Source organism: Hypanus sabinus, chromosome 7, assembly GCF_030144855.1.
Source record: "Hypanus sabinus isolate sHypSab1 chromosome 7, sHypSab1.hap1, whole genome shotgun sequence".
NCBI lineage: Eukaryota > Metazoa > Chordata > Chondrichthyes > Myliobatiformes > Dasyatidae > Hypanus > Hypanus sabinus.
In genome coordinates this window covers 105,652,613-105,677,617 of record NC_082712.1, presented here as the reverse complement: position 1 = coordinate 105,677,617, position 25,005 = coordinate 105,652,613, and the positions used below count along the sequence as shown (strand labels likewise).

General features: G+C 42.0%; 1 protein-coding gene across 1 annotated transcript in view; it reads left to right on the top strand.

The window, feature by feature from the left end:
* Positions 1–25,005, top strand: part of LOC132397523 (mucin-2-like) — a 232,308-nt gene that overhangs the window by 3,173 nt on the left and 204,130 nt on the right. The window contains exons 3-6 of the mRNA XM_059976354.1: positions 1,642–1,756; positions 16,341–16,431; positions 16,532–16,647; positions 20,114–20,330. Of these exons, the coding sequence (XP_059832337.1) occupies positions 1,642–1,756; positions 16,341–16,431; positions 16,532–16,647; positions 20,114–20,330 (539 nt within the window). The remainder of the gene's footprint in view (positions 1–1,641; positions 1,757–16,340; positions 16,432–16,531; positions 16,648–20,113; positions 20,331–25,005) is intronic.

The window sequence follows — 25,005 nt, the reverse complement described above, 5'->3', positions numbered from 1 at the left end:
CATACTATGAAGGCTCTCCATGGTACATTTGTAGAAGTTTTTGAGTGTTTTAGTTGACAAACCAAATCTCCTCAAACTCCTAATGAAATATAGTTGCCGACTTGACTTCTTTCTAGCTCCATCATTATGCGATGTCCAAATTAGGACCTCAGAGATATTTACACCCAGGAACTTGAAATTGCTCACTCTCTCCTCTTTTGATCCCTCTATGAGGATTGGTTTGTGTTCCCTTGTGTTACCCTTCCTGAAGTCCACATTCAGCTTTTGGTCTTGCTGTTGCTAAGTGCAAGGTTGTTGCTGTGACACTACTCCAGTAACTGGTATGTCTCACTCCTGTAAGCCCTTTCATCACCATCTAAAACTCTGCCAACAATGGCTGTATCATTAGCAAATTTACAGATGCTGTTTGAGCAATGTCTAGCCACACAGTCATGGGTGTCGAGAGAGCTGTGGACTAAGCACCAGTGGAGTGCCAGTGTTAAATGTCATTGAAGTGGAGATGTTATTCCCAATCCACACAGATTGTGGTCTTCTGGTTAGGAAGTCAAAGATCCAGTTGCAGAGGGAGGTACAGAGACCTAGGTTTTAAGCTTTTCGATCAGGACTGTAGAAATGATGGTGTTAAATGCTGAGCAATAAACAGCATCCTGACACAGGTATTTGTATCATCTAGCTGATTCGCAAAGAGCCATTGAGATTGTGTCTACTGTAGGTCCTTCCTGAGACAGGTGTTGATTCTAGCCATTGCCAACCTCTCAAAACATTTCATCACCATAGATGTGAGTGCTACTGGACAATATGGATTGAGGTAACTCAAACGGCTCTTCTTGGGCACTTGTATAATTGTTGCCCTTATGTGGAACAATTCACCTAAGGGATCTTTAAAGAGATCAGAACTGACTCTTGGTAGTTTGTCTGGCTGGGGAGGTCCCAGAGAAAGTGACCCATTTGGAGCTGTGCTACTTTCGCCAAAGTTGAATCTACACAAATTTGATTCACTCTGAACTTCCTCAGCCTGTACACAGAGGGAACTTTCAGCTCATGTCTGACCTAAATCAGGTCACAACAGATATGCAGTTATGATAAACCAAATGCTGAAGATGGGCTTTCAGAGGGGCTTTGAAGTAAGTCCAATGATCCCAAAATTTACAACACAGATAAGTAAGATAGTTCAGGAGGTATGTATGATACTAGCCTTCATACACTAGTAAACAATATAATAACAGGGAGGTTATGGTATATCTTTGTAAAACATCAGTAAGGCCACAGGTGTGCATAATGGTAAAGATATGATTGCACCAGAAGGGATTCACCAGGAAGATACTTGGGATGGAATATTTGTTTCCCTTGTAGTTGAGGAGAATGAGGGTGTATTTCCCTTTGCCAAGAACTCTAAGACCAGAGGACATGGGTTTAATGTAAGGGGTTAGAGGTTTAATGGGAAAGAATTTCTTCACTCAGGGAATAGCCGACATCATGGACACACTGTGGGAAGGGTTGGGAGAAGAAGGCTATGAACCAAGTGCTGGGAAAGGGATAGATGGTCAGCAAGGGCCAAAGAGTCTGATTGCATGCTCAATAACTTCAGTGTAGCATCAAGCAGGAGATTTGTTAATATATACTGAATTGATCTTTTTTCAGAGTCTCGCTTCCTTATTTTGGCCCTGGTTTCTATGTAGAACAGAATGTTCAATACACCAAGCTGTATGGGAAATTTGGACTGACTCTAATGTGGAACAGGGAAGATGCTCTCATGGTAAGTACAAAGGCTTTATGCTAACTTGGAGCATGTACTTGCATATTTGGATGTACAATAGTAGGAAGGAGAAGATTGGTTGTATCAGCGATTAACAGAAGCTCAGACTGAAATCTCCATAGATGACATAAACTATGTTATTGCATGGAATTGTACCAGATCATTCTGAAGCTGTGAGAATATTTCCGTTTACATAATTATTGGAAGGACATATTTACTACTATTTCCTCAATTTGGAATATAGATTTACAACCTCATTTTATTACTGCAATTTTTGGCATACCAAATGAAGATGGTAATCAGTTTTCCCCTTCAATCAGACGAATGATTGCTTTTGTAACATTAATGGCCAGAAGGTCTATATTACAAAATTGGAAAGAAGTAAATCCTCCTACCACGTTTCAGTGGCTTTCTCAAACTATTTCTTATCTGAGGCTGGAAAAAATTAGAAGCACTATTTTTGACTCATCAATTAAATTTGAAGAAACTTGGAGACCGTTTATTCGACATTTTCATATGAATTAATTTGGCCTTTTCCAGACCTTCTTTCTGCTTATTCATGTTCAGGTATGGAGTTCTGGAGTTTTTTTTGACACTATCATATACTTGTAAGCTATTACTATTGCCCATGTTAGTTTAGTTTAGTGTTTTATTTTTCTTAATATATACTTTTTTCACATATTTTCAAATTTTTTCTTCTTTTAATGGTTATTTTTGTTTTTTTCATATATAATCATATGGACTTGATTGATTAAGGTATTTTTTTCTGCTGATGTTTAATAGGATATTGTTATCTTATTATCAACGTGACTTCAAGTCTATTGTATTCATAATTTACTCATTATTATGTTATGTTTTTTTATATGTATATGTGAAAATCAATAAAAAAATTGAAAAAGAAAGAAAGAGAATATTTCCGGACCATATAATACATACAATAGCCTCTGTTATATAAACTGGGAGTTAATTCTATACATGATACATAGGGTCTATACATTACATTTATTCAACTGTGTGCTGTGCAGAATAACTTGCCCCAAAATGATAATGTTACTGTGCGATATAGGATACGAGATTCTGTTGAAAAATTATTGACATTTATAGAATACATTGTGTTTACTAAATGTCACCAATTGAACTCTATTTCCCTCCTTGTGAGTACTGAAAAAGTCAAATTATTTCCCAGTGGATTACAGAAATATCACTAACACGTTTAACCCAGGGATTGAACACAGATAAATGACACTTCAAAGGGAAAGGATATCATTCTTACCATCAATGTAAGGAAATTCAGAGGCACTGCCAGACTGATCATCAAAGAGCATACTGGAGATATAAGAGATTCTGCAGGTTCTGGAAATCTCAAGCAGCATTCACAAAATGCTGAAGAAACTCAGCTGGTCAGGCAAAATCTATGGATCAGCCAGACCTGCTGAGTTCTTCTAGCATTTTGTGTGTGTTGCAGCAGAGCATGAAGTCTAGGGCTGAAGTGAGATATTACCCTTTGTTATGAGAAAATTTAAGTGACAAGTGACTGAGAAATAGGCAATATTTTACAGAATTTTATCAGAACCAATAATCAGAGATTTAGATTAAGGAATTTAGTTGATTAGGGAAATAATTTTAAAATAAGAACCTACAAGTTGGGGCTACCAGTTGGCCCGGGAGCCTGCTCCAGCATTTAATAAGACAGTGGCTGACCTGAATTTTAAGACACTTATAAAGGTCCTTAAAAGATAAAGCTTATCAGGACCTGGAGACATTAGTCCATGTCTCCAACAATTTGTTCAGTGTTCCTGTCCTGCTGATAGTAGTTTTCCATAAATGCTCCCTGCCTTCCATTCCCAATTAACAGCACTTCTTCAGATTCACTTGTGAAACCTAATGCAAAGGACATGTTTAACTCAATCGAACACTTCCTTATTTTCCATTAATTTCGCAGACTTACTTCTGTAGATGAACGTTCACTTGAAATGCCTATAAAAACTCTTAGCCTTAGAGTCAGACAGCAAAGTCATGACAGTTCTACAGCATGGTTATTGGCACTTCAGCATAACTTATTAAGGTGCACACTTAAACTAGTCCCATTTTCTTGTGTTTGGCCCATGTCCTTTGAAACCTTCCCTATTCATGTACCTGCTCAAATGTCATTAAAAATTGTTATTATACCTGCCTCAAATACTTCCTCTGGTAGCTTGTTCCATATATTCCCCACCTCTGTGTGAAGATGTGGCTCCTCTGCTTCCTTTGAAATCTCTCCCCGCTCACATTAAACTGTTATGACCCACTTTATCTATAGTCCTCATGATTTTATAAACCTCAGTAAGATCACGCCTCAGTTCCCAGCACTCAAAGGAATAAAGCCTGCCCTATAACTCAGGCCCTCAACATCTTCATAAATTTTATTTGCACGCTTTCACCTTAATAAAATCTTTCCTATAAGAGAGCGAACAAAAATGTACACAATACTGCAGGAATACCTCCACAACATCTATTACACATTGCCTATTTCTGAACATCTATCTTGAATTATGGAGTGAGAGTAAGCATTCGGCACAGACTAGAAGGGCCGAGATGGCCTGTTTCCGTGCTGTAATTGTTATATGGTTTACATAGAATCCCAAGTCCCTCTGCACCACTGATGTTTGAACCTTTTCACCAGTTAGATAATAGTCTGCATAATTGGACCTTTGCATTAACCAAAATGCATTATTATACATTTCCCAACACTGTATTCCATTTGCCACTTTTTGTCCATTCTTCCAATTTGTCTAAGTCTTGCTGCAATCGCATTGCTTTCTCAGCACTACCTACCCCTCCACCTATCTTTGTATCATCTGCAATCTTTGCCACAAAGCCATCAATTCCATTATCTAAATCTTTAAAAAAGGAATGTGAGAAGTAGCAGACCCAATACTGACCCCTGAGGAACACCACTAGTCACTGGCAGCTAACCAAAAAATGTGCCCTTCATTCCCACTCACTGCCTCCTGCCATCAGCCATTCCTTTATCCATGCCAGTATCTTTCCTGTAACACCATAGGGACTTAACTTGTTAAGCAGCCTCATGTGTGGCACCTTATCAAGCACCTTCTGAAAATCCAAGTAAATGACTTCCACTGCCTCTCCTTTGTCCACCCTGTTTGTTACTTCCTCAAAGAACTCTAACAGATTAGTCAGGCAAGATTAACCTTTACAGAAACCTCATACTGACTTTGACTTATTTTATCATTAGTCTCCAAGCACCTTGAAACCTCATCCTCAACAATGGACTCCAACACTTTCCCAACCACTGAGGTTAGGCTAACTGGCCTATAATTTCCTTTCTTTGCTTCCTTCCCTTCTTAAAGAGTGGAGTGTTATTTGCAATCTTAAAGCCTTCCAGGATCATGCCAGAGTCAAGTGATTCCTGAAAGATCATGATCAATGCATCCATTATCTCTTCAGGAACCTCTCTCAGGCCTCTGGCCCAGGTGACTTATTCACCTTAAAACCTTTGAGCTTGCCTCGCACTTTTTCCTTTGTAATAGCACTCACTCCTGCTCCCTGACTCTCATGGACCTCTGACACACTGCTAGTGTCTTCCACAGTGAAGGCAAATGCCAAGTATCCATTAAGTTCATCTGCCATTTCTTTGTCACCCCTACTACCTGACCAGCATCTTTTTTCAGTGGTCTAATATCAATTCTCAACTCCCTTTTACACTTTATGTTGTTACGTATCCCGTAACTGGATAACCCACCAGCAAAGATAGAGAGGTCTGTTGAAGTCTGTTGTCACTATTTTCAAACGTTTTATTCGTAAAGGGACACAAAGGTAGGGTTAATACATACATTCAGATAGGTCACATTGTCAACACTCAATCTAAAGCGCGGGTATATTAATAATCATCATTCTTAAATGAGCTCTGTTGATGTCTAGGGGTTAATAGATTGTCCGTTGGAAATATAAAAGTCACTCTGAATGTGTGCCGGTCTCAGCCTGTTGAAAATCGCTGGGTTCTTTCGGGGGGCGCCCGAGAGAGAGAGATTGGGGGGGAGAAGAGAAAGAACTTGCCGAGTCTCGATGAATCTTCCGTGAAAAATCGGGGGAGCGTTGGTTTCCTCTCCCCGATGTTAGTTAAAAGCAGTTTCCTGTGATTCCAGCCACAAATTCCAATCCGGGAATCTAACGCACGTGGCTTCCTTCAGAATGGCTTCCCGCTACTGCGGGATCACTCTCTCATGTCTTCTTGGTGTGTCTGAGGGGTTGTCCCCCTGAGACTCTCCTTTATACTTCCTCACGGGGTCGCAGGTGTCAATCAGGTTGGGATGATGCAATCTCTCTCTCAACCAGCCCACCTTGCCCGAGGGCTTTACAAGTGGTCTCCATGAGACAATAGTCGCTGTTGTCTTTACTCTGTATCGCTGGTGGTACCTGCAACTTGGCACGTATCTCTCTCTCTCTCCGACTGGGTCTACTGACCCCCCCCCCCTCAACGGGTGCTCTTACGATTCTCCGGAAGGAGGGGGCTGCTCCCGCTCCTTCGGCCCCTCAGAGCGGTGGTACCTTCATAACAATGTAACTGAGAAAAACCTTTGGTATCCTTCCTGCTTTATATTATTAGCTAGTCTGCCCTCATAGTTCACTTTTTTCAGCATTTTTAGTTGTCTTTTGTTGGATTTTAAAAGCTTCTCAATCACCTAACTTTCTATTCACTCTTACTACCTTATAAGCTTTTTCCTTACCTTTTATGCAGTCCTTAACTTCCTTTGTCAGCCACGGCTACCTGTCCCTGCCATCTGAAAACTTCTTCCTCTGTGGGACAAATCTATCTTGCACCATATGAACTTTTCCCAGAAACTTCTGCCATCTCTGCTCTGCCGTTAACCCAGCCAACATCCTCCTCCAATCCACCTGGGCAAGCTCCTTTCTCATGCCTCTGTAATTCCCTTTATTCCATTGTAATACTGATACATGTGACTTGTGCTTCTCCCTCTCAATTTGCTGTATGAGTTCCACCTCCTAAGGGTTCCTTTACATTAAGTTTCCTAATAAGATCTGGGTTATTGCACAATACCCAATCTAAGATGGTAGTTCCCCAAGTGGGGTTGAGCATAAGCTGCTCTAAAAAGCCATCTTGTAAACATCCAACCAATTCCCTCTCCTGCAATCTGATACCAATCTGATTTTACCAATCCCCTTGCATATTAAAGTCCCCCATTACATTACTCTTATTACATGCCTTTTCTGGCTCCCTTTGCAATCTCAACCCCACATCTTGGCTACTATTTGGAGGCCTATATATGATTTCCATAATGGTTTTTTTTCACCCTTGCAATTTCTTAACTCCACCCGCAAAGATTCAACATTCTCTGACCCTATGTCACCTCTTTCTAAGGATGTAATTCCATCTATTTCCAACAAAGCTACACCACCGCCTATACCTTCCTGCTTGTCCTTTTTGATGCAAAGTATGTCCTTTAATGTTAAGTTCCCAACTTCGGCCTTCTTTCAGCTACTATTCAGTGATGCCCATAACATCATGTCAACCAATCTGTAATTGCGCCACAAGTACATCCACCTTATTCCAAATGCTAGGCTCATTTAAACACAGTACCTTCAGTCCTTTATTCTTCACACTACTGAATTTTGCCTCTGTGGTACAATTTAACTCTGCTCCTTCTGCATTGTACCCAATCATTGGCTTGTCCTTCCTTACTTTCATGTTAAACCAGTCTCTACTTGTAAAGCTGCTGGCTCATCCTCACCTGTATCATACTGGTTCCAACACCCTGCCTATTTGTTTAAACCATTCCCAAGAGCTCTAGTAAATCCGCTGGCAAGAGTATTGGTACCCCTCAGATTCAAGTGCAACCCATCCCATTTGTACAGGTCCCACCTGCCCCAGAAGGGGTCCCAATTATCCAGAAATCTGAATCCCTGTCTCCTGCGCCAATTCTTCAGCCACACATTTATTTGCCACCTCATTCTATTCCTATTCTCACTATCATATGGCACAGGAATTAATCCTGAGATTACTACCTTTGAGGCCTTGCTTCTCAATTTCCTTCCTAACTCCCTATATTCTTTTTCAGGACCTCCTGCCTTTTTCTTCCCCTTGTCGTTGGTACCAAAATGTACCATGACCTCTGGCTGCTCTCACCCCCTTTTCAGGATGTTCTGGACATGTCCAGAAACATCTCGGACCCTGGCACCTGGGAGGCAAACTACCATCCGTGTTTCTTTCCTGTTTGACCTTCTAACTATAGAGTCCCTTATCACTGCTGCTATCCTCTTCCTTTCCCTACCCTTCTGAGCCACAGGGCCAGACTCACTACCAGGGTCATGGCTGTTGTTGCACCCCCCAACTGTACTCAAAATGGAGTACTTATTGTTGAAGGGGATGGCCCACAGGGGTGCTCTCCACTATCTGACATTCCCCCTTCCCTCTCCTGACAGTCACCCATTTATCAGTCTTCTGCAGCCTTGGGATGACTACCTCCCTGTAGCTCCTGTCTATCACTGCTTCACTTTCCCTAACAAACCAAAGGTCATCATTATTCCCTAACATGGTTTCTAAGGAGCTGCATCTTGATGCATGTGGTGTAGATATGGCCATAGGGCAGCTGGGAGTATCCTGGAAATCCCACATCTGACACCTTGAACAGAACATTGGCTGTGTAGACATTCCTTGTATTCTCTCAAGATTTAAATAAGGAATAAGGATTGAACTTACCTACTTACCTTGTCTCTGCCTTTTCTTGCCGAAGCCTTGTTGAGCCAAAGCCTTACTACTCTGACAACGACCGCTCCCATGATAACTGCTCTGCTTGGTGGTACTTCACTTTTATAGAGACTGGGTTTCCCATCGAAAGTCTTCGTTGGATCTGTGCAGGAATGCTACTGTTGCATTCGTGCAGTATTCCAATCCTTGCAGCATCCATAATAAAATACTTTAATTATGACACACCACAAGCAGCAGTTTAATTACTGGCTTAAACACATAAATAAACCACATAATCAAACAACATTCACGCATTCTGGATCCCGAACGAGCCCCCCACAAATTCAACCCTCTCACTGAGCTCGTATATAAACTTGGATCGTTAGCTAACTCTGCTAACAAATGACTCAGTGGTGAGAAGGCCACCCTTCATAAGCAATACACGTCCACCAAATAGGAAAGTTGGGACATTCCAGTCAATGAACATTGATTATAGTGAATGCTGCGTAAGTACCGCTCACACACTATTATCAATCACCAAGAAATGACAGATCATACACCAGCATAAAATTATAAAGGAAGTTTATTTACCAATTTTTCAACTCTATCAAATATTTAAGAAGAAAAGTAAAGAAAGATAAAAAGGCGCATTACAGTTAAACTAGTTTAAATGTGCACCTAAATGTTGGAGCTCATTTCCATAGTAGCTTTACTCACACACTGAAAGACACCAGTCATAGTTCGAACTTCCCTCGAACGAACTGGCTCTCAGGAGTATTGGCGCTTCCTCCTTTCAACCATTCATCTCCTTTGAATGGCATTCTGCGGCATCTTCCCCTGTGCTCCACACCACATCTCCCGCCAAAAGTCTCCAAGCCAAACTACTGTCCTTCAGAAATCCGCTCCCACCCAGCACCCTTGAATGTTCCACTGGGCAGAAAGTTATGACATGTACCAAGACAACCTTGATTGGCTGACACCACATCCCTAAGTTGGACAACATGACTCCATATCGTTAGCTGGAGCCAAAACACTCTTACTGGAGGGCACACTGCTTTTAGAGAAAGCTACTAAAATAAAAATACCTTACAACATAGCAGTAGAAATCTTACCCAGGGTATTACTCTAGTAATTAAAAACCAATCAAACTTCTACTTAAACACTGTCCATATCTCTCCATTTCTGGCATATTCAACTATCTATCACTAAAGTGCCTCTACTGTATTTGCCTGCACCACCACTCCAGGCAGCATGTTCCAGCTACCCCCACTCTCTCTGTAGAAAAACTTGCCCCACCCATCTCCTTTTACTTAGAGGCAGCATGATGTGTAGTGGTCTGCACAACACGATCATCAGAGACTGGAGTTAAATTCTGGCACATTTGTAAGAAGTCTGTACATCCTCCCTGCATTGGTGTCCTCTTGGTTCTCTGGTTTCCTCCCACTTTCCAAAGACATACCAGTAGGTAGTTGTATTGGTCATTGTGAACTTACCCTGTGATTGGGTAAATGTGTTGCTGGGCAATGTGGCTCATTGGGCCAAAAGGGCCTGGTCCAATAGACAACAGAGTAGACAATAGAGTTCAGGAGTAGCCCCTTCGGCCCTTCTAGCCAGCACCGCCATTCACTGTGATCATGGCTGATCATCCACAATCAGTACCCCGTTCCTGCCCTCTCCCCATATCCCTTGACCCCACTATCTATAAGAGCTCTATCTAACCCTTTCTTGAAAACATCCAGAGAATTGGCCTTCACTGCCTTCTGGGGCAGAGCATTCCACATATCCACCACTCTCTGGGTGAAAAAGTTTTTCCGCATCTCTGTTCTAAATGGCCTACCCCTTATTCTTAAACTGCGGCCTCTAGTTCTGGATTCACCTATCAGTGGGAACATGCTTCCTGCCTCCAGCATGTCCAACCCCTTAATAATCTTATATGCTTCAATATGTTTTATATGTTCCATGCTGTATCTCTATAAAAATAAATAATAAAATACCCCCTCTCACTTTAAATGCATGCCCTCTAGTTTTAAATGTTTTTTGCCCCTGGAGAATGATATCAGCTCTGTAATCTATCTATGTCTTCCACAGTTATATAAACATGCATTTAATTCCACCCCCCTCACCTTCACTGCTGAAGCAAAAACAACCCAAGTTTGTTTCACTCCTCGTCATAGCATTTGCCCAGATTTTACAAGGTCACTTGCTCGTACCACCTGCAGTGGTGATGGATACTGGTGGAGTCCATACAAATTCCATTCCCTAGAGAGTTATGTCACCCCTTGTGCACGGGATTAAATAGTGATGGGACAGACATGTATTTGTGTGTCTGAAAATCTGACTCCAAGATGGTATTTGACTCTACGTTGCTAGGGTAAAGAAAATCATGATACTATTGCAGAGCACAGAGGGAGGGTGAACATCCTGAGGATGTGGATCTTCCAGACCCATCAGTACTACCATTTGGAAGGACAACGGCAACAACATCACCTGGAATTTGCCCTCAAAGCCGCAGATTTTCACTATGTTTCGCCATCACCATTCCTTCACCATCACTGGGTCAAAATTGAAATTCTCTCCCTAACAGTATTGTGAGTACACCCACACCTACAGCAATTCAAGGTCAGGTCATTTCCTCCTCAAAAACATCAAGGGATGGACAACTCAAACTGGCACAGCCTGTGAAGCCTATAAAAATAAAAATATACTGGAACCAACTACATATGTGGTAGAAAGAGTGTTAAAGTCCTGAATTCAGAGTTTTCATACCTTGGAAAGAAAAGTTAAAAGCAGGACCTCAAAATTAGTACCTCCAGATTACTGCAAGTGTCACAGTCTAGTGAATCCAGCAATTATATTGGAAGCAGTGGAGAGGAGGTTCCCTCATCTGAGACTTGAGGTTATCAAATGAGAGGAGGTTGAACTGTTAGATTGATGATGTTTGGGTCTTAAGGAATGGAAGATCACACTACCGAAAGATGACATACATTTTTTTAAGCACTTCCTGTACTGGCCATTGAGTGTATGTTTGTAGTCTTCTCCTGTTGTAGCCCATCCAAATAAAGTTCCATGTGTTGTGCATTCGGAGATGCCTACCAATGTTGTAACATGTGGCCTTCCTTTCAGCTTAAACCAGTCTGGCCATTCTCCTCAGACCTTGCTCATTAACAAGGCATTTTCAGCCACAGAACTGCTGCACACTGGATGTTTTTTAGCACCATTCACTGTAAACCCCAGAGACTGTTGTGAGTAAAAATCTCAAGAGGTCAACAGTTTCCAAGGTATTCAAGCCACCCCATCTGGTACTAACAATCATTCCATGGTCAAAGTCACTTAGATCACTTTATTTCCCTGCTCTAATGTTTGATCCAAACAACAACTGAATCTCATGACCATGCCTACATGCTTTTATGCATTAAGTTGTTGCCACATGATTGGCTGATTAGATATTTGCATTAATATACGGGTTTACCTAATAAAGTGTCCACTGTGTATACTTAGGGAGGATATGTTGAGTACATTTCCCCTCCTGGACATTGGGGTGATTCAGATTTGGGAGGCAAAATTAGAGAATTAAGATTGTACATTTAGAAAGGAGATGGGGAGCAAGTCTCCCAGAGGGTTGTCATTTATTCAGTCCACAGACTAAATATATTCCATGTCTTCCACAATCCTAGAAATGAATTTCTTGTGCTTCATCTGTCAGTCAGCACAATTGATATATATATTGTGTGGACTGATATATGGAGCATAAGAAATGGATGATTTCTACCAAGCACCACATGGTGCAGGAAATTAAAAAGCCATTTGCCAAGACTGTTGCTCTTTACGATTTATGTCAATGATTTAGATGAGGACATTGAAAATTATATCAGCAAGTTTGCTGACGATACTAAACTGGGTGGCAGTGTGACATGCGAAGAGGACGTTAGGAGAATACAGGGAGACTTGGATAGGCTGGGTGAGTGGGCAGATACTTGGCAGATGTCATTCAATGTGAATAAATGTGAAGTTATCCACTTTGGAAGCAGGAACAAGAGGGCAGAGTATTGTCTGAACGGTGTCGAGTTAGGTAAGGGAGAAATGCAAAGAGACCTAGGAGTCCTAGTTCATTAGTCAATGAAGGTGAATGAGCAAGTGCAACAGGCAGTGAAGAGGGCAAATGGAATGTTGGCCTTTATTACAAGGGGAATTGAGTACAAGAGCAAGGATGTCCTTTTGCATTTGTACAGGGCCCTGGTGAGACCACACCTGGAATATTGTGTACAGTTTTGGTCTCCAGGTTTAAGGAAGGACATCCTGGCAATTGAGGAAGTGCAGCGTAGATTCACTAGGTTGATTCCTGGGATGGCAGGGCTGTCTTACGCAGAGAAATTGGAGAGATTGGGCTTGTACACACTGGAATTGAGGAGATTGAGAGGTCTGATTGAAACGTTTAAGATAATTAAAGGATTTGATAGGATTGAGGCAGGAAATATGTTCCAGATGTTGGGAGAGTCCAGTACCAGAGGGCAGTTATTTAAAACAGAGTTGAGGAAGAGCTTCTTCTCCCAGAGAGTTGTGGAGGTGTGGAATGCACTGCCTCGGAAGACGGTGGAGGCCAATTCTCTGGATGCTTTCAAGAAGGAGCTAGATAGATATCTGATGGATAGGGGAATCAAGGGATATGGGGACAAGGCAGGGACTGGGTATTGATAGTGAATGATCAGCCATGATCTCAGAATGGTGGTGCAGACTCGAGGGGCCGAATGGTCTACTTCTGCACCTATTGTCTATTGTCTATTAGAGGGGTCATCTAGGAAGGCTATTGGGGTGGAAATGAGGAATGGGAAAGGTGTAGTAACATTTATAGGGGTGTATTATAGACCACCTAATGGGGAGCGAGAATTGGAGGAGCAAATTTGCAAATAGATAGCAAATATTTGTAGTAAGCACAGGGTTGTGATTGTGGGAGATTTTAATTTTCCAAACATAGACTGGGAAGCCCATACTGTAAAAGGGATGGATGGTTTGGAGTTTGTAAAATGAATGCAGGATAGTTTTTTGCAGCAATACATAGAGGTACCAACTAGAGAAGGGGCAGTGTTGGATCTTCTGTTAGGGAATGAAATAGGTCAGGTGACAGAGGTATGTGTTGGGGAGCACTTCAGGTCCAGTGATCACAATGCCATTAGTTTTAATATAATTATGGAGAAGGATAGGACTGGACCCAGGGTTGAGATTTTTGATTGGAGAAAGGCTAACTTTGAGGAGATGCGAAAGGATTTGGAAGGAGTGGATTGGGACAATTTATTATATGGGAAGGATTTAATAGAGAAATGGAGGTCATTTAAAGGTGAAGTTTTGAGGGTACAGAATCTTTATGTTCCTGCTAGGTTGAAAGGAAGGTTAAAAGTTTGAGAGAGCCATGGTTTTCAAGGGATATTGGAAACTTGGTTAGGAAAAAGAGAAATATCTACAATAAATTTAGGCAGCATGTAGTAAATGAGGTGCTCGAGGAACATAAAGAATGTAAGAAGAATCTTAAGAAAGAAATTAGAAAAACTATAAGAAGATACGAGGTTGCTTGGGCAAGTAACGTGAAAATAAATCCGAAGGGTTTCTACAGTTGTATTAATAGCAAAAGGATAGTGAGGGATAAAATTGGTCCCTTAGAGAATCAGAGTGGACAGCTATGTGTGGAGCCAAAAGAGATGGGGGAGATTTTGAACAATTTTTTTTCTTCTGTATTCACTAAGGAGAAGGATATTGAATTGTGTAAGGTAAGGGAAACAAGTAAGGAAGTTATGGAAACTATGATGATTAAAGAGGAGGAAGTACTGGCGCTTTTAAGGAATATAAAAGTGGATAAATATCCGGGTCCTGACAGGATATTCCCTAGGACCTTGAGGGAAGTTAATGTGAAAATAGCAGGGGCTCTGACAGAAATATTTCAAATGTCATTAAAAATGGGGATGTTGCTGGAGGATTGGCGTATTGCTCATGTAATTCCATTGTTTAAAAAGGGTTCGAAGAGTAAACTTAGCAATTATAGGCCTGTCAGTTTGACGTCAGTGGTGGGTAAATTAATGGAAAGTATTCTTAGAGATAGTATATATAATTATCTGGATAGACAGGGTCTGAATAGGAACAGTCAACATGGATTTGTGCATGGAAGTTCATGTTTGACAAATCTTACTGAATTTTTTGAAGAGGTTACAAGGAAAGTTGATGAGGGTAAAGCAGTGGAAGTTGTCTATATGGACTTCAGTAAGGCCTTTGACAAGGTTCCGCATGGAAGGTTAGTTAGGAAGGTTCAATTGTTAGGTATTAATATTGAAGTAGTAAAATGGATTCAACAGTGGCTGGATGGGAGATGCCAGAGAGTAGTGGTGGATAATTGTTTGTCAGGTTGGAGGCTGGTGACTAGTAGTGTGGCTCAGGGTCCAGTGGGTACTGGGTCCAGTGTTGTTTGTTATATACATTAATGATCTGGATGATGGGGTAGTAAATTGGATTAGTAAGTATGCAGATGTTACTAAGGTAGGTGGCGTTGTGGATAATGAAGTAGGTTTTCAAAGTTTGCAGAGAGATTTAGCCAGATAGAAGAGTGGGCTGAACAATGGCAGATGGAGTTTAATGCTGATAAGTGTGATGTGCTACATTTTGGTAGGAATAATCCAAATGAGACATACATGGTAAATGGTAGGGCATTGAAGAATGCAGTAGAACAGAGTGATCTAGGAATAATGGTACACAGTTCCCTGAAGGTGGAATCTCATATGGATAGGGTGGTGAAGAAAGCCTTTGGTATATTGGCCTTTATAAGTCAGAGCATTGAGTATAGGAGTTGGGATGTAATGTTAAAATTGTACAAGGCATTGGTAAGGCCAAATTTGGAGTATTGTGTACAGTTCTGGTCACAAAATTATAGGAAAGGCCTCAACAAAATAGAGAGTACAGAGAAGATTTATTAGAATGTTACCTGGGTTTCAGCACCTAAGTTACAGGGAACGGTTGAACAAGTTAGGTCTTTATTCTTTGGAGCGTAGAAGGTTGAGGGGGAACTTGATAGAGTATTTAAAATTATCAGGGGGATAGATAGAGTTCATGTGGATAGGCTTTTTCCATTGAGAGTAGGGGAGATTCAAACAAGAGGACATGAGTTGAGAGTTAGGGGGCAAAAGTTTAAGGGTAACATGAGGGGGAATTTCTTTACTCAGAGAGTGGTAGCTGTGTGGAACGAGCTTCCAGTAGAAGTGGTAGAGGCAGGTTTGGTATTGTCATTTAAAGTAAAATTGGATAGGTATATGGACAGGAAAGGAATGGAGTGCTGGTCAGTGGGACTAGGTGAGAGTAAGCATTCGGCGTGGACTAGAAGGGCCAAGATGGTCTGTTTCTGTGCTGTAATTGTTATATGGTTATATGGTTATAAGCAAGTCTTCACACTGATTTACATTTGCCAGGTTATGAATTCAGTGACACATTTAGCAGGAACAATAAAAAAGCAGTTGTCATGGAGCTGATAAAAGCAGAGTGGATATGTTATACATGTTCTACATGTTGCTATGTTTTTATACCCCTGCACCTTAAAAATACACCATAGTTTTCTGAATGGATATATAAAACTCCTTTCTTTTCCCATAAGTTTTATATAGAAATCTGATTCAAGCTAACTTGTTTCACGTCCAGACATCATTATCCTGACACTAAGTACCTGGGGGAAATGCTCTTTCATAAAACACTACTTTCATAAGCTTCCATACTCTGCTGTCTGTGAACAGACGGCCAGTTTTAGAAATGTTTGTTGAACATGCATGGCCATAAATGAGAAATGTGAAAACCATTACAAACCTGTTAAGATGAAACAATTATTTGCTACCTTCCTATTCATTATTTCAGGTTGAGCTTGATGTAAAGTATCACAATCAGACCTGTGGGCTTTGTGGAGATTATAATGGCATACCTGTTTACAATGAGTTCACTATAGATGGTAAGTCAAGAACTTGTGTCTCTTTAGGTGAATGTACTGGGATAATAATTGTTTATTGTGTTGTTCAAGTTTTTAATTGCCAACACCTCATACATTGCAGGACAACAATTTTCACCCATCCAGTTTGGAAACTTGCAGAAAATTCATCTTCCAAATGATAAGTGTCAAGATGTGGATGAGCAAGCTGTGGAACCCAGTTCTTTATGTGAACAATATGTAAGATTTTATTAAGGGGTTTGAGAGGGTTGCATTTTGCATTTAACATCAGGAGAGTAACCCCTTTTTCAACTTGTTTCCCACAATTCCTGAAAAGCATCATCAGAAGCATTGTTCTAGGCAATATGCTTCTGAATGGAGATATCTGGTAAAGCTACAGACACAAAATGCTGGAGGAACTCAGCAGGCCAGGAACCATCTATGGTAAAAAGTAATAAGTCAGTATTTTAGGCTGAGAACCTTCATCAGACTTGAAACATCAACTGTACTCTTTTCCATAGATGCTGCCTGGTCTGCTGAGTTCCTTCAGCTTTTTGTGTGTGTTGCTTTGGATTTCCAACATCTATAAATTTTCTCGTGTTTCTGGTAAAGTTGATTGGTTAAACAGAGAAACTCTCTTTAAGATTAGAAGGGTGAGCAGAGAAAATTGTTGAATCTCCAGAAAATGTAAAAGAGAATAGTTCGTGTAAATTTCTTTTTCAATATATAAATGGAGATAAAATAAGCAATACATGCATACAGATACTCCATACATAATACATATAATCATGCCTGAAATTACACATACGTCAGTAAACTCACAAAAACTCAACATGCAGGCAGAACAGCGTGCAGTCAATAAAATGTACTGCCAACTTACACCTCACAGCAGGACCTTTTTGAATCACAAGGACAATTCCACATAAGGCCAAAAAAACAAAAAACACTGGAGCAGAATTAGGCAGTTTGGCCCACCAAATCTGTTCTGTCATTTGATCATAGTTACTGTATTATTCCCTCTCAACTCCATTTTCTTGTCTTCTCTCCATAACCTTTAGCACCCTTACTAATCAAGAATCTGTCAACCTCCACTTTAATAAGAGAGAAGTCCTAAAATAATAACCCAACTAAAAGTTAGTTTACCCTGTCTAGGCTGTCACAACCATCACAGAACCATAGAACCATGGAACACTATGGCACAGTACAGGCCCTTCAGCCCTCCATGTTGTGCTGACCTATATAATGCTTAAAAAAGTACTAAACACACACCACCCCATAACCCTCCATTTTTCTTTCATCCATGTGCCTGTCCAAGAGGCTCTTAAATACCCCATAATGTTTTAGCCTCCACCACCATGCCTGGCAAGTCATTCCAGGCACTCACAACCCTCTGTGTAAAAAACCTACCCCTGATGTTCCCCCTTAAACCTCCCTCCCTTAATTTTGTACCTATGCCCTCTGGTGTTTGCTATTGGTGCCCTGAGAAACAGGTACTGACTATTCACCCTATCTATGCCTCTCATAATCTTGTAGACCTCTAACAAGTCCCCTCTCATTGTTCTATGCTCCAAAGAGAAAAGTCCCAGCTCTACCAACCTTGCTTCATATGACTTGTTCTCCAATCCAGGCAACATCCTGGTGAATCTCCTCTGCACCCTCTCCATAGCTTCCACATCCTTCTTATAATGAGGTAACCAGAATTGACCACAATACTCTGTGCGGTCTCACCAGAGATTTGTATAGTTGCAATATGACCTCTCTACTCTTGAACTCAATCCCCCTGTTAATGAAGTCCAGCAACTCATAGGCCTTCTTAACTACCCTATCAACCTGTGCAGCAACCTTGAGGGATGTATGGATTTGAACCCCAAGATCCCTTTGTTCATCCACACTCTTAAGTAACTGAAATTAATTATCAATTTCTTTTGTTACCTCTTCAAAAAACTCAATCAGGCTCATGAGGTACAATCTTCCCTTCACAAAGCCATGTTGACTATCCATGAGTAGATTGTACTTCTCCAAATGCTCGTAGATCCTATCCTTAAGAATCCTTTCCAGTAGTTTGCAGACCACCGACGTAGGGCTCACCGGTCTATAGTTCCCAGGTTTCTCCCTATTACCTGTTTTAAACAAGGGAACTACATTTGCCATTCTCCAGTCCTCTGGCACTTCCCCTGCAGCCAAAGAGGATTCAAAGATCATAGCTAATGCTCCTGCGATCTCTTCTCTCAATTCCCACAACAACCTGGGGTGTATCATATCTGGCCCTGGGGATTTATCAATCTTAATGTTTTTAAGAATATCCAGCACTTCTTCTTCCTTAATCTCCACATTATCCAGCACACAGGCCCACTCTATCCCTACATTTAATGGTGGGGATAGGTCTCTATTCCCTCTCTAGGTCCAATATAAAATTCTTCAGCTAATATAAAATGAAAATATTTGGTCCATATTTTCATTCTGTGTATCCCTCTCCTAGAAGTGCAGCTTCAAGCACTAGTCTGCCACTTCGCAAAAAATTACTGATCGCAGCTCTCATCACAGAACATACATACACAGGTGTTCTGAAGTTTAATATTGTTAACTAATAAGAGACTATTAATTTCTTGAGAAATATTTTGTCTTTGTTAACACACATGCAAATTGCATCCATGCATAACTGACAATTAGACATCACATGAAGTCTCTGCACCCATTTCCTTTGGAAGAGCAATGTACTGGGGAGTTGTGTGGGCACTTCCAAACACACACTTGCACACAAATTCCATTACTCCATTGTATGCTACACAAAACAATGTTGTCACCTGGTATACTGTGTATTGAAATACCAAAACAGGAATTAGATCAAAGGATTGAAGGATTTGGCCTAGAAACCAAAATTACATGTTAAAAAAGCAATTAGCAGAGGACCTGTGTTCAATCTGTGGGCAACCTTAGTTCACCTTTTGCCTTCTTTTATTTATCTATCTGGACGCACTGAGACCTATCTATGACTTCTAGTACGAACTCACCTTATCTGCCAGGGAACATCCTGTAAGCATCAAATGCTCCAAATTCAGGTAAATTCTCTTACAGGATTTTGCATCCTCTTTTTGTCCTTAGCCTCCCACTTATCTTAGAATCACCAGCAAAGTAGTAGCCCTACCTTTGGAGCCTTCATCACCTCATTTATACCAGTTGTAAAAAATCAAAGCACAATGTAACATCTTGCTAATCAGGCAACACTCCATTTCATGGACTCATTGAGTCACAGAGTAACACAGCGGGTAAACAGATCCATTGGCCTCACTCATCCATGCCAACCAAGATACTTATCCAAGCTAGTCCTATTTGCCTGCATTTGCTCAACGTCCTTTTACAATATTCCTCTCCATGTACCCATCTAAACATTTTTAAATGTTGTAACTGTATCTGCTTCTACCATTCACTCTGGCAGCTCATTCTATATACCGACTACTCCTGTGTGTAAAGTTTCCCCTTAGATCCCTTTTAAATCTTTGCTTTCTCACTTTAAACCTGAGTCCTCTAGATTTATGTAGAGGCTGTGATGATCTACCCTACCTCAGAGATCAATCCTCACTCCAGGGAAGACAGACTCACCCTATCCCATCTGTTCCGATCCAGTAACAGCTTGGGAATCCTTTCTGTCTGGTAGCCAGCCGTTTGGAGTTATTGTCATTTTGAATTATGATCTCATATCTTTCAGAGGGAGGCCTGTGAAAATCTCCTGTCAAGAAGCTCATTCTCAGACTGTAAATCCCGCTTGAACAATGAGCATTACATACGGGCCTGCATGCTGGACATGTGCAGTTGTGAAAAAGTTTTGGACTCCTTTTGCCTGTGCAGTACCATCTCCGAATACTCACGGCAATGCTCTCATGCTGGAGGGAAACCAGAGAACTGGAGGACTGAAACATTTTGCCGTAAGTGAGATATCATTCATACTGAGGAATGAATGGTGATGTCTGCTAGTTATTCATTTCAGGAAACAATGAAGTGAGAGCTGAAGCATTTAGAGATGAAAAAAAGGAAATAAAACTTGAACAGAGGATTTTGTGGAAAGAAATCCTATGGTTACACCAATAGCCTTATTATTTATATATGAACCTAAAAACTAGCAGCTCTGTTCAATCACTTTAAAGCCTCCTCTGACATTTAATCAGACTTGATTGTAAACTTAATTCCACACTCCCGTTGAAACCTTTAGCCACTCCAAGAGAGTTTCAGAGACATGTAATTCTCTGAGCCAAGAATGCACTATAATATATCTTGTTTTATAACAACAACCCCGAATTCCTGATTTTCCTACAAAGAAAGACATTCTTGGTACATCAACACTAATGTACTGACCCCTGAGGAACAATACTAGTCACCGGCAGCCAAGCAGAAAATGACCCCTTTTATTCACACTTGCTGCCTTCTGCCTGTCAGCAATTCCTCAATCCATGCCAGTATATTTTCTGTAACACCATAGGTTTTTATTTTGTTAAGCAGCCTCATGTGTGGCACCTTAGAACCATAGAACCATAGAACCTTAGAACACTACGGCACAGTACAGGCCCTTCAGCCCTCCATGTTGTGCCGACCCATATAATCCTTAAAAAAAGTACTAAACCCACACTACCCGGTAACCCTCCATTTTTCTTTCATCCATGTGCATGTCCAAGAGGCTCTTAAATACCCCTAATGTTTTAGCCTCCACCACCATCCCTGGTAAGTCATTCCAGGCACTCACAACCCTCTGTGTAAAAAATTTACCCCTGATGTCTCCCCTAAACTTCCCTCCCTTAATTTTGTACCTATGCCCTCTGGTGTTTGCTATTGGTGCCCTGGGAAACAGGTACTGACTATCCACCCTATCTATGCCTCTCATAATCTTGTAGACCTCTAACAAGTCCCCTCTCATTGTTCTATGCTCCAAAGAGAAAAGTCCCAGCTCTACCAACCTTGCTTCATATGACTTGTTCTCCAATCCAGGCAACATCCTGGTGAATCTCCTCTGCACCCTCTCCATAGCTTCCACATCCTTCTTATAATGAGGTAACCAGAATTGAATACAATACTCTGTGTGGTCTCACCAGAGATTTGTAGAGTTGTAACATGACCTCTCTATTCTTGAACTCAATCGCCCTGTTAATGAAGCCCAGCAACCCATAGGCCTTCTTAACTACCCTATCAACCTGTGCAACGACCTTGAGGGATGTATGGATTTGAACCCCAAGATCCCTTTGTTCATCCACACTCTTAAGTAACTGACCATTAATCCTGTACTCAGTCTTCTGGTTAGTCATTACAAAATGCATCACCTCACACTTGTCCGGATTGAACTCCATCTGCCATTTTTCTGTCCAACTCTGCAGCCTGTCTATATCCTGTTGTAACCTTCGACCACCTACAGCTCCATCCACAACTCCTCCAATCTTCATGTCATCCGCAAACTTATTCACCCATCCTTCCGCCTCTGCATCCAGGTCATTTATAAAAATCACAAACAGCAGGGGTCCCAGGACGGATCCCTGCGACATTCCACTAGTCACCGACCTCCAGGCAGAATACTTTCCTTCCACAACTACTCTCTGCTTTCTTCCTTTAAGCCAATTTTTTATCCAAACAGCCAAGGTTCCACTTATCCCATGCCTCATGACTTTCTGGATGAGTCCCTTCATGATGCTTTGCGAAAGTCCATGTAGACCACATGCCTACCCTCATCAATTTCTTTTGTTACCTCTTCAAAAAACTCAATCAGGCTCGTGAGGCTTGATCTTCCCTTCACAAAGCCATGTTGACTATCCGAGTAGACTCTACTTCTCCAAATGCTCGTAGATCCTATCCTTAAGAATCCTTTCCAGTAGCTTGCTGACCACCGACGTAAAACTCACTGGTCTATAGTTCCCAGGTTTCTCCCTATTACCTTTTTCAAACAAGGCAACTACATTTGCCATTCTCCAGTCCTCCAGCACTTCCCCTGCAGCCAAAGAGGATTCAAAGATCATAGCTAATGCTCTGTGATCTCTTCTCTCAATTCCCACAACAACCTGGGGTGTATCATATCTGGCCCTGGGGATTTATCAATCTTAATGTTTTTAAGAAGATCCAACACTTCTTCTTCCTTAATCTCCACATTGTCCAGCACACAGGCCTGCTCTACTTCGACTTCATCCTGATCAAGATCCTTTTCACTCGTGAATACTGAAGCAAAGTATTCATTTAGGATTTCCCCAACCACCTCCGCCTCCATGCACATGTTGCCCTCTTTATACTTTAGCAGTCCCACCTTCGTTCTCGTCATCCTCCTATTCTTCACATACACATAAAACGCCTTGGGGTTCTCCTTAATCCTACATGCCAAGGCCTTCTCATGCCCCCTTCGAGCTCTCCTAAGTCCTTTCTTTAGCTCCTTCCTGACTACCCTATATTTTTCATAAGCCCCACCTACTTCCTGCTTCTTATATCTAACATATGCTTCCTTTTTCCTCTTGACGAGATGCTTCACATGTTTCGTCAGCCACGGTTCCCTTTCCCTACCATTTTTTCCCTGCCTCAGTGGGACAAACCTATCCTGAACGCAGCTCAAGTGGTCCCTAAACTTCTCCCACATTACTTCTGTGCTTTCCCCTTTGAACATCTGTTTCCAATTTATTCTCGCTAGCTCCTGCCTCATCCCTTCAAAGTTAGCCCTTCCCCAGTTAAGCACTTTACCATTTTGTCTGATTTTATCCCTTTCCATAGCTATGCTGAACCTAAGGGAGTTGTGGTCACTGTCACCAAGATGCTCCCCCACCAAGAGGTCTGTCACCTGACCAGGTTCATTACCCAGAACTAGATCCAGTATAGCCTCTCCTCTCATTGGCCAGTCCACATAGTGTGTCAGGAATCCTCTTGAACACACCTGAGAAATTCAGCCCCATCTATCCCCCTTGCAGTCAGGAGATGCCAGTCAATATGAGGGAAGTTGAAATCACCTATAACTACTACCCTGTATTTCCTGCTCCATTCTAAAATCTGCCTGCTTATCTGCTCCTCGGTGTCCCGAGGGCTATTTGGGGGCCTATAGACTACTCCCAGCACAGTGATTGATCCCTTCCTATTTCTGACTTCCACCCAGACTGACTCCGAGGACACTCCTTCTGTACCATTCTCCCTTTCTATAGCAGTGATACTATCCCTGACCAGCAAGGCCACTCCCCCCTTTTCTACCCCCCCATCCTATTCCTTTTAAAACACCTGAACCCCGGGACCTGCATCATCCAATCCTGCCCTTCGTCCAACCATGTTTCAGTAACAGCCAGAACATCGTAATTCCACGTACTAATCCATGCTCTAAGTTCATCCTCCTTGTACCTAATACTCCTAGCATTGAAATAGACACATTTCAGCCCCTTTAACTGGCTACAATTATGTTCTGTCCCCTGCCTGTCCTTCCACATCAACTCTGAACTCTTAGCATCATGCCCTTGTCCTTCTACCTTAATCCCTGCACTCACATTCTGATTGTCACCTCCCTGCCAAACTAGTTTAAACCCTTCCCAACAGCTCTATCAAACCTGCCTGCCAGGATATTGGTCCCCCTGGGATTCAAGTGTAACCCATCCTTTTTGTACAGGTCACACCTGCCCCAAAAGAGGTCCCAATGATCCAGAAACTTGAATCCCTGCCCCCTGCTCCAATCCCTCAGCCACAGATTTATCCTCCACCTTATTCTATTCCTATTCTTACCGTCACATGGCACAGGCAGTAATCCAGAGATTACTACCTTTGAGGTCCTGCTTTTCAACTTCCTTCCTAACACCCTGTAGTCTTCTTTCAGGACCTCTTCCCTTTTCCTACCTATGTCATTGGTACCAATCTGTACCACGACCTCTGGCTGTTCTCCCTCCAACCACAGGATATCTTGGACGCGATCAAAAACATCACAGACCCTGGCACCTGGGAGGCAAGCAACCATCCGAGTTTCTTTCCTTCATCCACAGAATCATCTGTCTGAACCCCTGACTATAAAATCCCCTATCACTACTGCCTTCCTCTTCCTTTCCCTACCCTTCTGAGCCACAGGGCCAGACTCTGTGCCAGAGGCACGGCCACTGTCGCTTCCCCCAGGTAGGCAGTCTCCCCCCAACAGTAATCAAACAGGAGTACTTATTGTCAAGCGGTACAGCCACAGGGGTACTCTCTAGTACCTGACTCTTCCCCTTCCCTCTCCTGACCATGACCCACTTGTCTGTCTCCCGTGGCCCCGGACTGACCACCTGCCTATAACTCCACTCTATCACCTCCTCACTCTCCCTGACCAGATGAAGGTCATCGAGCTGTAGTTCCAGTTCCCTAACACAGTCCCTTAGGAGTTGCATCTCGATGCACCGGGTGCAGATGTGGCCGTCCAGGACGCCAGGAGACTCCAGGACTCCCCACATCTGACATCGACCACAGAAAATTGGCCTCACACACATACTACCTCTTATTGCAATCAACAACTGCCTCACCTCTTCCTGTTACCGCCGAAGCCCGTGGAGTCAAAGCCCTTTCACTCTGCTGCCTCTTACTCCACTGTTCACTCCCAACGCTGCCCACTGGATATGGCTGCCTTCTTTTTAAACCATT